This window comes from Pelmatolapia mariae, linkage group LG10_11, assembly GCF_036321145.2.
Source record: "Pelmatolapia mariae isolate MD_Pm_ZW linkage group LG10_11, Pm_UMD_F_2, whole genome shotgun sequence".
Lineage (NCBI taxonomy): Eukaryota > Metazoa > Chordata > Actinopteri > Cichliformes > Cichlidae > Pelmatolapia > Pelmatolapia mariae.
Genome location: NC_086236.1, coordinates 55,592,415 through 55,606,206, shown reverse-complemented (window position 1 = coordinate 55,606,206; position 13,792 = coordinate 55,592,415). Strand labels below are relative to the sequence as shown.

The 13,792-nt window shown below is 40.8% G+C and overlaps 1 protein-coding gene across 1 annotated transcript; it reads right to left on the bottom strand.

The window, feature by feature from the left end:
* Window positions 1–2,576: 2,576 nt before the first annotated feature.
* Window positions 2,577–3,459, bottom strand: fabp4b (fatty acid binding protein 4b). Its single transcript, XM_063485723.1, has 4 exons — window positions 3,298–3,459; window positions 3,022–3,197; window positions 2,832–2,933; window positions 2,577–2,715 (listed from the first exon to the last, which is right to left on the bottom strand). Exons 1-4 carry the CDS (start codon window positions 3,368–3,370, stop codon window positions 2,662–2,664), a joined length of 405 nt encoding a protein of 134 aa, XP_063341793.1. The 5' UTR covers window positions 3,371–3,459; the 3' UTR covers window positions 2,577–2,661.
* Between the last annotated feature and the right edge of the window lie 10,333 nt (window positions 3,460–13,792).

The window sequence follows — 13,792 nt, the reverse complement described above, 5'->3', positions numbered from 1 at the left end:
GCGTTGCGTCACGTAACGTCATCTGGACGAAGAAAATAAATACGTGTCAAGATAGAGCTATTGTAAAGATATGAGATGTTATGGATTCAAATAAATCGAATAATATTTTTCAATTAAAAAAAATAAAAAATTCTCTATTTATAATTCACGTTAAACTGTTACCCCTCCTCCTCTCTCCACCTAGCAGGATGTAGTGGTGCCGCCCGATAGTTGCCTGCTGTTACGGGAATCAACCACAAGGGTGCAGCATATCTGCGAGGTAGAAGTTGCAGTGATATTGAGATATTTGGGGTCTTCGAGTTCACATAATTTAATATTTAAATGAGAAAGTACGGCAGCAAAAGATTTCCAGAACTTACTTCTGGATTTTCTCGGATAACTGCATCACATTGTTATAGCACTTATGAGATTAACTACATGAATACATGAGACTGCATAAGATGACTGCAAATACAAGCCTAGTTCCAAAAAAGTTGTGTGTGTAAAATAAAAGCAAAATGCATTGTTTTGCAAATATCATAAACATATATTTTATTCAAAATGAAAGTGTGGACAAAGTTCACCCCGCCATCCACGAATGGTGGTTACAAATGTATGATGCAATAAAGAAGCCATCCAGAAATCTGGATCTTCTCTAGAAAGAGCTAATTTAAAATGAACTGAGGGGAGGTAGAAAACTTTTCTGTGGTCAGACCCATCAAAATTTAAAACTTTTTTGGAAAACATGCACACCATGTCCTCTGGACTAAAGAGGAGAGAGTGCTTGTCATCAGGACTCATTTTAAAAGCCTGCTGTGCAGGAATTGGGTGCATCAATGCCTATGGAAAGGCGCTTGCAGGTTTTAGATCAACATATGCTCCCATCCAGGTGACATGTTTTCCAGCAAGACAATGCCAAACCACATACTGCATCTATCACAACAGCATGGCTTCACAGTAAAAAAGTCCCGCTGATGAACTGATTCAGATGTTATTTTAATTGAAAACATTTTGCAGCAGCATCATCATGAAACAAATAGTAAAATGAGTCAGCTGATACATACGATATGTGTTCTGTGTGCAAGATTTGCAAATCATTGCATTCTGTTTTTATTCACATTTTACAGAATGTCCCAAATTTTGGAATCAGAGTTGGCGACCAGCTTAAAATCCACACGATTTATTGGGTAACAGTAAATAATGTCATTTCTTACAGCTTCATGCTGATGAATGAGATCCTTGTAGGACCTGAAACCACCTGTCATTACTGAGATTATTCCATCACAATCAACAGGCTGCTTTTCTTAAATAAAACAGAAATGAAATAATTGCTACAGTATTGGTGTGCACACAGCCGCCACATCCTTTCATAATGAACAAAAGAACAAAAGAATTTAGCCGCTGATCATGTCATTGTGTTTAAGGGAGCAAAGCAATTTCAAAGGAAGTGTGCTTCTTAAAGCTGGCACCCACACACCACCATAAGTATGCTTAATCTGCAACAATAGTTTTGGGGGTTTTTTTGAGCTGGTAGGACCTCAGGTTTCCACGCATACCTTCCATTATTTATATCTGAGCATGCATTATAAAAATATAAGTAAATGCTCCACAACACACATATTCTTTGTGCAGGCAAAGCACCTAAAACATTTGTGTGCATATGGCACCATCTTACATAACGTGGCACTTGACAAAACAAAGCAGCTTGTCATTAGTCAATACTCATTGTTGCTTGACTACCACCTGGGGCCACAGTCATTCACTACAGCCTGGAAATCTTTTGGAGGATTTATACCTCAGTGTAGTGCTCTAAAGGACCCTAATTAAAACTAATTATGTGCACTCACTTGAATTTTGCATCCATGGACCAAGACTAGGTCACTGCTCCAACTGCAAGCAGGGATTTGGCCTTCTCACCTCCTTGTCATATGAGGGCTACTCTGATTTTAGGAGATTTCCTTCCCTTTGTTTAAACAAAAGGCCTTTGTAACCCCCTTCCCCTCTAGCTTTAAGATCAGAGGTGTGTTTAAGCCAATCAGGTTTCTTGCTTTAAAAGGTTTTACATTTAAACAGTTTGCTACAGTTTAGAGAAGGTAACTGTAGGTCATGCCAGCTACAAACATTAAACTAGTGCAGCGATACAGGGAGGTATTTCCTTAATTTTGCACCCTTAACTTTGACCTGATTATGCGCAGCTGGCACAGCATTTTTAGTAAAGGATGCACACTTGCATAGTGATAGGTATCTGGATGCAGGACATGCTGTATTGATACAGTCTATAATGCAATTCTTGGAATTGAACCAGCCATATTGAAAATGCCTTTTAAAGTGCAATCTGTTAAACTGAAGGGAATTAGTCTGGCTTTGAAAGTAGTGTTAGAAATGGAGACAAACTGGCACCACTGTAAATTTTGAGTAGGAATGAGCTGCACACATTGGCAATCATTTAAACCCCAATAGGTCAAGGATGTTGAATTGCATGGATGAGTAGCATTTGACATTCGAGTTTATGCACCAGAGCCACATTAGAGTCAATGAATGTGCACCTGATGATGCTTCATAAGTGCAAGACTTTGTAGTAAGAGTCAGACACAGAGTGAAGTGTCACAGTTTAAACTTTATTGGTATGTTTGGCAGTAGCACACAGTCTTGAAGGAACAGGAACTCTTCACAAAGAGTGCATTAAGCTACTTTCTTATAGGTCCTCACTGCAACAACATCATCCATGTAACATTTCTGTTGAGACAGGGTTCAAAGGTCAGACATTCATTCACTTAAAGCTGTAGAGCTGCATGCAGACTGCATTTAAAGAGCAAACAGCTTTAATGGCACAGAAACCATCAGTTACTCACAGCTATTAGTTTTCCATCTTCAATTTCTCGCTCAATTCTTGTCGTCTTTCCATCCCAAGCCTGTTTCTGCACGAGTTTGCCATCCTCAATTGTCATGGTGGTCTGAAATTAGGAAAGTTTATAGAAAGGGCTTTAGTAAGACCTTAAAATGTGTGTAAAATAAAGTTTGGCTGGACCTGTGATGACCCACCTTGGTGGCTCTGCCGTCAGGAGTGTCCTCGTCGCATTCCTCATTCAGCTTGAACTTGAACTCCGTGGTCTTGAATGTAGTCACAGACTTTAGTGTAATAAACCCATCATCACCCATGCTGATTACCACGTTAGGCTTTGCAAGGATTCCCATTTGCCGAGTGGTGTAATTTACGCCTACAACACAGGAAGGATCCAATTAGTAAACTGTTAAAATACAACAGATAACAGCGTGCATCGTTTTAAGCAAACAAACACACAAAATGAACAAGCTTACCGACTGCTTTCATGTACTCATCAAACTTGTCGCTGTTAACAAGAGTCCAGGTTCCAACAAACTGCTCAACCATGATGGTGAAGGTGAAGGTGAAGCTGACGCTTGGGCTGCAGACAAAAAAATACTTGAATCCTCTGCTGATGAAAGGCGAAGAGACCGAGAAGATGTGAAAATTGCCTATTTGTAGCTTGATTGAGCACGCGTTTGATTCGGGCCCACCAATCAAGAGCAGGTGCCCGGGTTGCCTTGGAAATCAGCAGATTAGGGGCGTGGCTTTAAATCAGATTTCATCTGATTTTGATTAAGCGTTTGATAGAAGTGAAATGTGTAGCTTATCCTGCGTTTACTGACTTCAGCAATAAAACGGAAGTAAAAGGGGTTTAAAAACCGTTAACAAAACATATACAGGACATGTGATGATTCATGCAAATAGACACCTAAATACTCCTGAATAAATACTAAAAAATAAATATCATTTAAGTGTTTAAAAGTATTATTTATATGTAGAAAAGAAGATGTTTTGCTTTTTTACATTAAACATATCCTATTTGAGATTTATTGTGAAACTGCTAATATAGCATGTTCTATTTCAGTGAATTTTCCCACAACTGCAACAGAATGTTAAATTGGAAAACAGATTCCTACACAGTTCTTTACTTTGTAGTTGTATATAGTTATGTTGACTTTAAGCAGTAGGTGGCGCCATGTGAACAGCAGTTAATACTTAAAAAGGGCTAATTCTGTGTTAGAGGTGCAGACAGAACAATTTGTGTGAAAATGCATTATCAGGCAAATTTATAAGGTCAGGGTTGTTTTTTTTTTAACATTTATTTGCTCATATATATTTTCGACATACAATAGTACTTCATAATTTGCTTCCAAGGAGCCAGACCTATCATTTTTAAGTAGTCTTCCAAAAAAACAAGAGAGAGCGGCATAACATGCAATTTTTACACCAGGAAGGTGTTTGGCACAAAAACTTGGTACATCCGGGTATGCTGTAAGACAAGCAGACAGGCCTGAAAAACTTTCTACAGCAGATGAACAGTATCTGAAAGTCACGTCAGTAAGAAACAGGAAAAAATCCTGCAAAGACCTGACACGTGACCTGAGAGATGCATATGGACCTTCAGCTGATCTGTCTGCTGTTCACTGAAGCCTCATCAGAAATGCTCTCAGTGGATGTGATTGGCTACAGCTTCATTTTTCAGTATGACAATGATCCCAAACACACTGCCAATAGAGTAAAAGCATTCCCGACATTAGTGAGGCAGTGTGGGATTATAATGACAGAACAGAACAAAAGGCAGCCAGCAGCCAAAGAGGATCTTTGAATGTCCTTCTAGAACTATTCCTGAAGACCATTTAAAGAAATGTCTGGAAATCGAATTAATAACTTGTATTTCCGTGTGTATTTGCGCACGTTTTAGTGAATCACTCCACCTAGTTCCCGAATTTCCAAAACTGAGGAGTGGCTCAAGACTTTTGGACATTATTGTAGACGATGGTGTATATTAGTTGCAATGTATTGTGTTTACAGTGTGAACAAGAGATGGTACTGTAATGCACTGCCCCCTAGTGGTTTCAGCAGCAGACTACAATACGCTTTATATCTGGGCAAAGGCAACCCAAAATACTACACATGTCAAAGTGAAGTATGACAATGCAAAAAAGAGAAGCAAACTAATCCCAGTTCAACCAGTATAGTATAGTACAGGTTCTGTGTTTCATTCTTAGTAGACAAGGATTTATCCCTCTGTGGAGGCCAGTATTTTGCACAAAAGTACAGATTGATTAAAATAAAGTATTTTTTTGATCAAACAACAAAAGAAATCTAAGTTTTCACATTTTCACTGGATATTTTGGGCTGATATTAATGCTCCGGAGTGCCGCTGACAAAAGTCTGAAGATGATCAAAGTGGGAACGACTAAGATACAGACTGGAGCTGCTCAAAGCCAAAACAGCTTCAGATCAGATGAGTGCCCTGTGGCACATCTATGTGGACTGCTGTTTCATTCTCCTATGACCTCCTCCAATCGTTAAATTTCACAAGTGGCGTGTTGTGAAATCATATAAAACTGATTTGTTACTGCCTGCAAGGTATGAAATGGTTGCTTAAGTATAAACTCGTAAAAAAAAAGAAGAATCTTGTGAGTTTTGGTAGTGGAATAAAACAGCCATCAGGCAGTGTTTGGCTTCAAGATGATACCTAGCACAGTATGACAACATTTTTATATTAACTGAATATAAAACAAAAATTTATTTTAAAAAAAGAAACTCTTAGCTAAATAATAAATGAACATCAGTGGGTCCAGGGGAGAAAAAAACTTGCTTTGGGGATAAATCACAGAATAAACGATTTTGTCTTTTAGCCATTTTGTTAGTTTGTGATTGATTAAAATCAGCAATGCTGGAATGAATACATGTTATAGATAGAAAATCTGTAATGGGACTGTCACATGGCTGCAATATTAGATTTCACGGTCTCCAGGAATCACTTTATTTTTAACTTCAGTGACAGACAGTAATGATGTGATGCATCACGTAATGTCCCAGTATGTCCCATCACCTGGGGTTTCTCCGCATACATACAGGTGCCATCCAGTAGGCACAGTGGCCATCTAATGAACGTGAACTCTCGCTGGCATCCACAGAGAAGTCCCTTCCTTCTGGTTTTCATCAACACTTCAGCCCCCATTGATGGGAGAACAGTGACCATGAACAAAAGCTGTATATACTGTACAAACACAGCTCTGAGCGGCAGCACACTGACTCATTCTTCGGTGTGTGTGAGAACGGAGGGGGACCCCTTTCAGCTCCTTTGTGTTGGTGTCTGTCAACAGTGTAGTTGGAGGCAGAGCCCATTGTGGCGGCCAGTGTTTCGTATTGACACAGGGCCTCGTTCAGCTTGTTCCCAGGGTCCAACCTGAGGACTCATGAATAATGGAGAGAGGATCCTCAGGGCCAAGGAGGAGTTTGCCAGTCTGACTGGGATGGTTTAAAACCCAAACGACAACTTTATATGGCAGCAGGTAAAACTGGGGTCACAGCTGATCATGTTGAGTGCCGTGAGAGTCCAGCAGAGTAGTGACATGTTCCACATCAAGGAAGACTTTTCACTTCTTCTACTCTGTGCACATTTTATCATATTCCCTTCTTTTAAGCCTAAATTGTCTTTTCTATTCCAGGTAAGCTTTTGTCTGAGGTATAGGGGCTAAATTTCCCTCACATAGAAATGAGTCAAACCCTCGTAGGAGTTTTGTCTGTGAATCCAAACCTTTGAGTGACTGATTTTTTTTTTTTTCAGCTGTAGGCGTCAAATTCTGACAATGAAAATATGTCTTGAGACTACAACAAATTCATAGCTAGTAAAGAAACCCACTTAATTAAAAGAGATTTTTGCACATTTAAAAAAAAAAAATCTCTCCTTTTTTTGATAAAAATGTAAAATACCTGATGAGCGAGAAGTAAGTACAGCCCACATTCAGTGTGTGCCACACCTTTGGCACCAACAGGGGGCATCACTTTAGGTCAGGTTCCCAGCAGGTCCAGATAATCTGCTGAACGGCTCACACGGCCCGAGTGATGTGCCCTCTCCTCTTTGCCTTTTTACACGGCTGCTAGGGGAACCAGAGGCTGGTTACCGACTGTTCTGCACAGCCAAAATGAAGAGTGTATGTGTGTGTGTGTGTCTGCATGTGTGTGAGTTTGAGTGTGTGTGGCAGGGGTCAGTGAGGTGCCTCTCGCTTGTGTGCTTTGAGCTTTTTCATGCTTCCTGCTTTGATCTTCTCTCTCATCTCTTCATCCCACACGCTCCCTGCGCCTCAGGCTTCTGGTTTGCACACCGACAGAGGAGCAGGAGAGGGATGGGAGGGGGACATGGGGCTGCCTCTCACACAGACACTACTTGTTCTGTCAATACAGAGAGAGGTGCAGGGAGAGCTGCCCATGGGGCACAGCCACCGGGTGCAGAGTGCAGTGGGTGGAGGGGTCACCAGGAGCTAAAGTGATGCATACTGTACAGTTCTCTGCTCCTCTTTTATGCTCTCTTAGATCATCCAACAGTGGGTTGAAATTCTTGTGTGAAAAACAACTGCCACAGAGCTTAGAGGGTGGCCTCCTGACCCCTTACAACATGGGAAAGTGCACCCCTCAGCTGGTAGTTATATAAAGCCTGCCACAGAGTCATGAGAATCACTGGCTTGAGGCCACTTATGTCTTTCTAAGTCTGAGCAATTATTTCTAAGACTAATGTGACCTTTTCTGCCAAAGGTTTAAATAGCCTGTGTTCAGAGTGTTGCCATTTAATTGATGTGGAAAAAGTGGGGACGCTTAGAAGAGCAAAACAACCATCATGTGAATACACGTCCTGCGAATCTCATAATCCTCATGAAAGCCCCCGTCATATACTCACACACATGCACACACCCAATACCCCTCCCGCTGATGCGAGACTAGGAAACACAGATGCAACAGCACAGAGCAAGACCCCTAACTGAAGATTAATTGGAAGGGGGGAACACTTACCTTTATTTAGACATGTGGCTAGTGTTAGGCAGTGACAAGCAACTCAACCATCTCAACAGATGACTGCAGTTAATATTTCATGACTAGCTCTGAGGGAGAGGGCACGTTCAGGGAGATTACCATCCATTTCTTCTAGCATATTTACATTGTTGTCATAGTATAGAATAAAGCCTACTGGTACAACTGATCAATTATAACTTGAAAATTAAAAAAGAATAATAATGAATTAAGAATGGATTGAAAGAAAATTAATGAAGAAAATATGTGAATTATGGGAAAAAATGACAGCAAAAGAGAAACAACACTGGATGTAACAGTCGGACTTGCTTGGATTGTGACTCATGCTTGTGTGAGTGGGGAGAGAAAGAATAAGGGGTGCTGTGCTAACAGGCTTTCTGCAGATCACTGGCAGTTTGACTGCAGTGGAGAGTAATGGGGCTGGCAGGGCGGAATCAATTACTGGCCACAACAGATTTTCCCACAGGTCAGAGCTTGGGAAAGCAGTACTTTACTGCAGAGCAGACAGCTGGCACAGAGCATCCACTGGGAAAGGAGCCGGCTCTTAAAAAAAGACAACTTTTTTTCTCTCCTTTTTGATAAACTTGTGACACATCATAAATTGGCTCTTTTCAGTTTCTCTATTATGTATAACATTTTTGGTGGTTATACCCATTCCTAATCAGATTTTATTTGAAACTGTACATGGACGGGAAAATAAAACTGCATGTAAGTGACCAAAAACACTTTGGAAAAGGTTTTTTGAGGTAAAGAGTTACTCATAAAATGACAGCTGAGCTTCAGAGACAGACTTGCTCTAAAACACTGATTTCCCACAGAAATGACCAAACGTGTCTTGTGACACACAGATGCAGAAACAGAGACTCTGCAGCTTAACTTGGCTAATAATTCATATGGCCGGTGTCAGTGAGGGTTTCTTGTGATGTAAACCAGGAGATACATTTCAATTAGAGCCCTCACACCCCTGCACGTTAAGACACACATACACAGAGACACACACACACACCATTGATATGCAAACAATGTTTTTCCTGTGGCAGCACAATGTGTGGCCTTAAAAGTAGCTTGCTCCGCGGTCCTCCTTTCTCTGTGAGGACATCACGTGCTGTCTCCTGTTGCGCTTATTTGGAAACCAGTCTTGTGATCTGCCTTCCCCCCATTGTGAACTTGCATAAGTTAACTGGTAATTTGAAGCATTCTGGTAAACCTTATGAACAATATAATTGTGAGGGGCCTTTGTGCAGGAGTGTGCGACATTGTGGGAAAAAAAAGGAGTGAAAGAATAAATTTCATTTATTCAGGAGTAACTTAGGTCATCCTCTGTTTTTTTTCTTCCAGTCGGCACATAAGGTTGTCCATATTGAGTTCAAAGTATTGTCTGAATCTTTCCTAAATGCCGTTCATGCCCTGTAATCGACTCCAAGCCCTGTAATTGGCAGCTGGCACTGAAATCCTGGTGTCAGTATTATGACCTGAGGCCTGAGGAGATGTCCTCATAAAAAAAAAGAAAAAAGAAAAGGAAAAAAAAAAACTTTGCTAAACAAAGAAAGGGGGAAGTCAACATATCCTCCCTGGCTTATACCTATCTGAAAAGTACAAGCAGAATGGATGCCAACAAAGACAGGAAAGTAAAGAATGAGAAGGCGGGTGTGTTACGGTTAAGTAGTGGGAATGGGTCTCAGGCCTGCCCAATATAGCGCCTGGGTGCTGACCAGAAAGAGAGGGGACAGACAGGAAACTGTGGCCCATAGGATAACATTGTTGCATGAACGCTGTCTGGGAGACATTTCCCTCAGTCAAACAACCTATTGAGGACCAGCATGGGTGGCATTTTCCTTGCCTTACATAATAATGTCATACCTAGTGTAAATGTGCAGCAAAGCTTACACCTTTGGGCAAACATCGTCCAAATATGGATGAGGAAATTATCTCACACACATTAATGGACACATATATACAGCACACAAACCCACAGTTCACTCCAGCAGTTGTTGAGTGACAGGTATAAGATGTCAGGATGGTGTGCGCACAGGACGCAGGCACGGCTGTGAGCGTTGCTGCTGCCGACAGCCCCAACGGTTGACATAGTAAATCAATCCTGATGGGAGGGTGGGTAGGATGAAGGCGGAGAGGAGAGGGCAGGGGGTGGGGGTGTGGGGTCCAATGGGACTGAGCCGGCCTCCGTCAGACACACTCAGCCACTCAGCCAGCCAGGGAGAGACGGCCGACGGGTGGGAGAACACTCGCCGGGAAGCGCTCACACGGAGATTGAGTTACCACGGAATTAGATCAGGGTTGTGGGAAACAGCACCTCCTAAACACACTTGCACACTCTCAGTCGCACACACATAAACACATGCAAACACACCAGCGCACACTCAGGCCGTGCTCTTGCACACAAAGAGTCACCAAGGGAAACCTGAGGGAAGATTGAGGAAGGCAGCTGGGCACACGCCAGTTTCAAACAAATGCTTGCTTATACCTTTTAGCTTCCTGGCACTGGGTTGAGAGGGGTTTCTAGAAATCGGTGCCGAGTTACACCCACGTTCAATGGGCAGACTGGTAAGCTGTTGGAGTTATTAAATGTAAAGATGGTAGTCAAACAGCACAAATGAGCCAAAACCAAACACACTCAAACAGAACAGGACATTCACGTCCAGCGTCACCAAAAGTGGACTGGGAAGGGCGAGGAGATGTTGCGATACCGCAGGTGAAAAGTCAAGGTTTTTAAAAGACAAATCGTAATTATGTTTAATGGGCCACAGGAATGTCAGCTCTAATGTGAATGACCTTGATGGTCAGGTGTGAGGAGAGTGGTTTGTGTTGCCATAATGGCCCTATTTCCATAATAGTATCATAAACAGTGCAAAAGAGTGAGCATAAATACACTAAGATTGACATGTAGCAGAGTCACTGGAAGGCCAAGAAGGCACAGTTCAGGGATCTGTGTGTGAATCTTGCATGAGAAATTCAGTCCAAAAAGGGAGCAGGCAGGCTGTGAGTATTTTTCAGCACTGGATTAAGCACATGTTAGGATCTATAAATCCTCCAAGTGGGAGTATGGGAATGTGGAAATGCATGAAATGGATGAAGGTAGGCATGACAAGGAGAGGAGATTAGGTGGGGGTCTGTGCATGTATCTGTGTGTGAGGGATGGTGTGAAGGCTCATCCGCGCTCACTGCATCAACAGAGTGAGCGAAGCTTGCACATTGTATCTGTCACCACTGAAGCCCCTCTGACATTCTGGGACCAGCGTGTTGGCCTCCAGTTGCTCTCTAGAATCAAGCTCTCATCCGCACTTGTCTAGCTCCCAGCGTACAAAGTTAACAACTGACCTGATGGACAGAGGAGAGAAACAGCTGCTTCTCTACAAGGCACTGGAATTGAAGACAGCAGGGGCACTGCACTCCCGCTGATAGCCTTAACAGACATGTCAGGCACATGTCAGAGCAGGCGCTATATCCCAACATCAAGTCATTTTCCCAGACCTTCCATCAAACAGAAAAGACTAATATTCATCTTAACTGCTTTCTATTCTTGGTTCATTTGTGGTTAAATGTGTATTTTTCAAAAGCCTGGCAAGGTGATGGTTCTAAAACTTTTGTTTTTAAGTAATTAAACCAAACTTCTGTTACAAGAGAAAACAATTTTAGATGTATTAATTAAATGTGCTTACAATATGACCATAAAAGTGCTCTTTATGCAGGGAAGATATGTTGTAACTGGATCACATTCTACCATATATTGTATATGGAAACACTTTATCTGCAGGGTAACTACTGATCTTATTTGTTGAACAAATATAGTGATATATATAAGCATCAAATTTCCTGCTTTGTGGAGGATAAAACAGCAGAAAATATATATATTCAGGCATCTATAAATTGCACTATCATGTAGTATTTGAGTAAATGTACGAATATTACTTTCTATTTTTGTTTTACAATAATAGAAATTTTATATAATAGAAATTAGATATGGTTTTACACCATATACATGATATATGGCATACATACATGACAGTAGAAGTGCTGAGATTGTTCAATAAAAATAGCAATACCAAAATTCAAAAATAAAATAACAAAGTCCTACATTCACATTATTGTTTCAACCTGTAACCCTGTAAGTGTATCTAAAAGTGTGTCTAATTACTTATTAATACATGAGTTTTTGTGAGGTTTTACCCTCAAAAATCCAAAAGAATTTGCACAACATTTTAAGAGATAAATTGCCAAAAAAAAAGGCCAAATGTAGCAAAAAACTACAAGTCAGTTAAAACTCTTTTTTTTTAAAGTGATTTTTTTCTAGTATTTTATAGTCTAGGTCTTTATAGTTCAGTTAAGAATGTAAGCATTATTTTTATCACATAAAGTATCAAGAGTAAGCGATTGTATTTTGCAGAAAATGTTCCTTGTGAATGTTTTAATGTGATGTATGATTGATAGTGGATTACTTTTTTTTATTGTTTCTACTGTTAATGCTGTAGGTGTGTAAAGTTGGCCTTATTTTAACTACTAACTGTAACTGTACTTTTAGTAGTGTAGGGTAGTATAAATAAACCAAATTTTGTGAGATTCCCATGTTACTGCCCTGTGGGAAGCACTAAAAGGTCGGCTTGTAAGACAAACATCCCTGTTTTCGGTTTCTATTTATTTTACAGTTTTCCAAGAGTCTTTTATTAGTTTAAATATCTCATAAAGTACAAGAATGTTTTCAAACCAGAAAAATCATAAAACGTCACATTTAAAATCCCTAAAAAAAAGAGATACTGTTTTGGGTTCTTCTGAGTACACAAAAGAATGAAATCAATGTGAAAACTAACAAATATCTCAAAGGGAAATAGTAAAACATCAAATAAAGTACAAACACCTAAACTTTATACTGTAGGTACAATACTAATGTCTAACATATTTATATATACACACTGGCCACAAATGAAAGAGAACATAGACTGAACAGCATCATTGCACATTAGCACAACTTCTCCAAGTCCTGGAACTCAGCTGGAGATATATAAATATCGAAATACATAAATATAGAAATATCATTTGCCCAACAGAAATCCCCCCACTTGGTGTTTTGAACTAGAACTACTTTTATTCATCCTTCCCTGACAAACCATGCCTCCACAGCGAAAGAGACCCCCCCCCCCCCCCCCCCCCCCCCAAAAAAAAAAAAAAAAAGATTTGATATGCCCCTAAACTAAAAACATATGCCTAAAGGAATCAGTTACACAGTAGCGCTAGCACTGAAATCTCCCATGTTTCATAGTTTGCACCCCTGACCCACGTGTATTAGTGGGGTCACCCTATCACACTTCTGCAGACCCCCCCTTGTTCCCCTTGTGTTCCGTATTTTATTCCCAAAGCAGCTTTACATGCTGTTATAGTTTCTATAGCTGCTTATAGCTCAAGCTTAAGAAAACATTTCTGATTTTTTGCACACTTCACTGCAGAGAGAGGAATGTTCACCCAGCGGGTGTATGGCTCCATTGAAAGGTCTGCCTGCCTGTTGACCTGTTTGCAGAAGGTATAGAGGAGGAAGTTCCCTAGGAGAGCATGGACACGCTGGCCCACTGTGGAGTCTCCTGGCTGATCAGTGACACTCTGGAACCACATGGTTGAAGACAGTCAGCTAATAGACCATCCAACCTTTAAAATGCAGGAGAAGAATCTATGCTGCAGTCACTCCAGCTCTCTACAGGATGGATTAAAATGTTTAATTAATACATTGGTTTTTTATAGATTCATAACATGATATCTTTATTTCAGGCCACTTTTATTTGGATGATGATCTTTGATCCCTCAAGACTTCATTGATATTTTTAAGGCCCCCGTCACTCAAGCCTCAGCTCGATTTTGACTGGCTCAAGTCTGTCAGAGCCCCGCCCACATCATTCCGGGCACCCCGCCCTCCTCTCCGCTGTGTGAAAACAGTCACAGCAGATG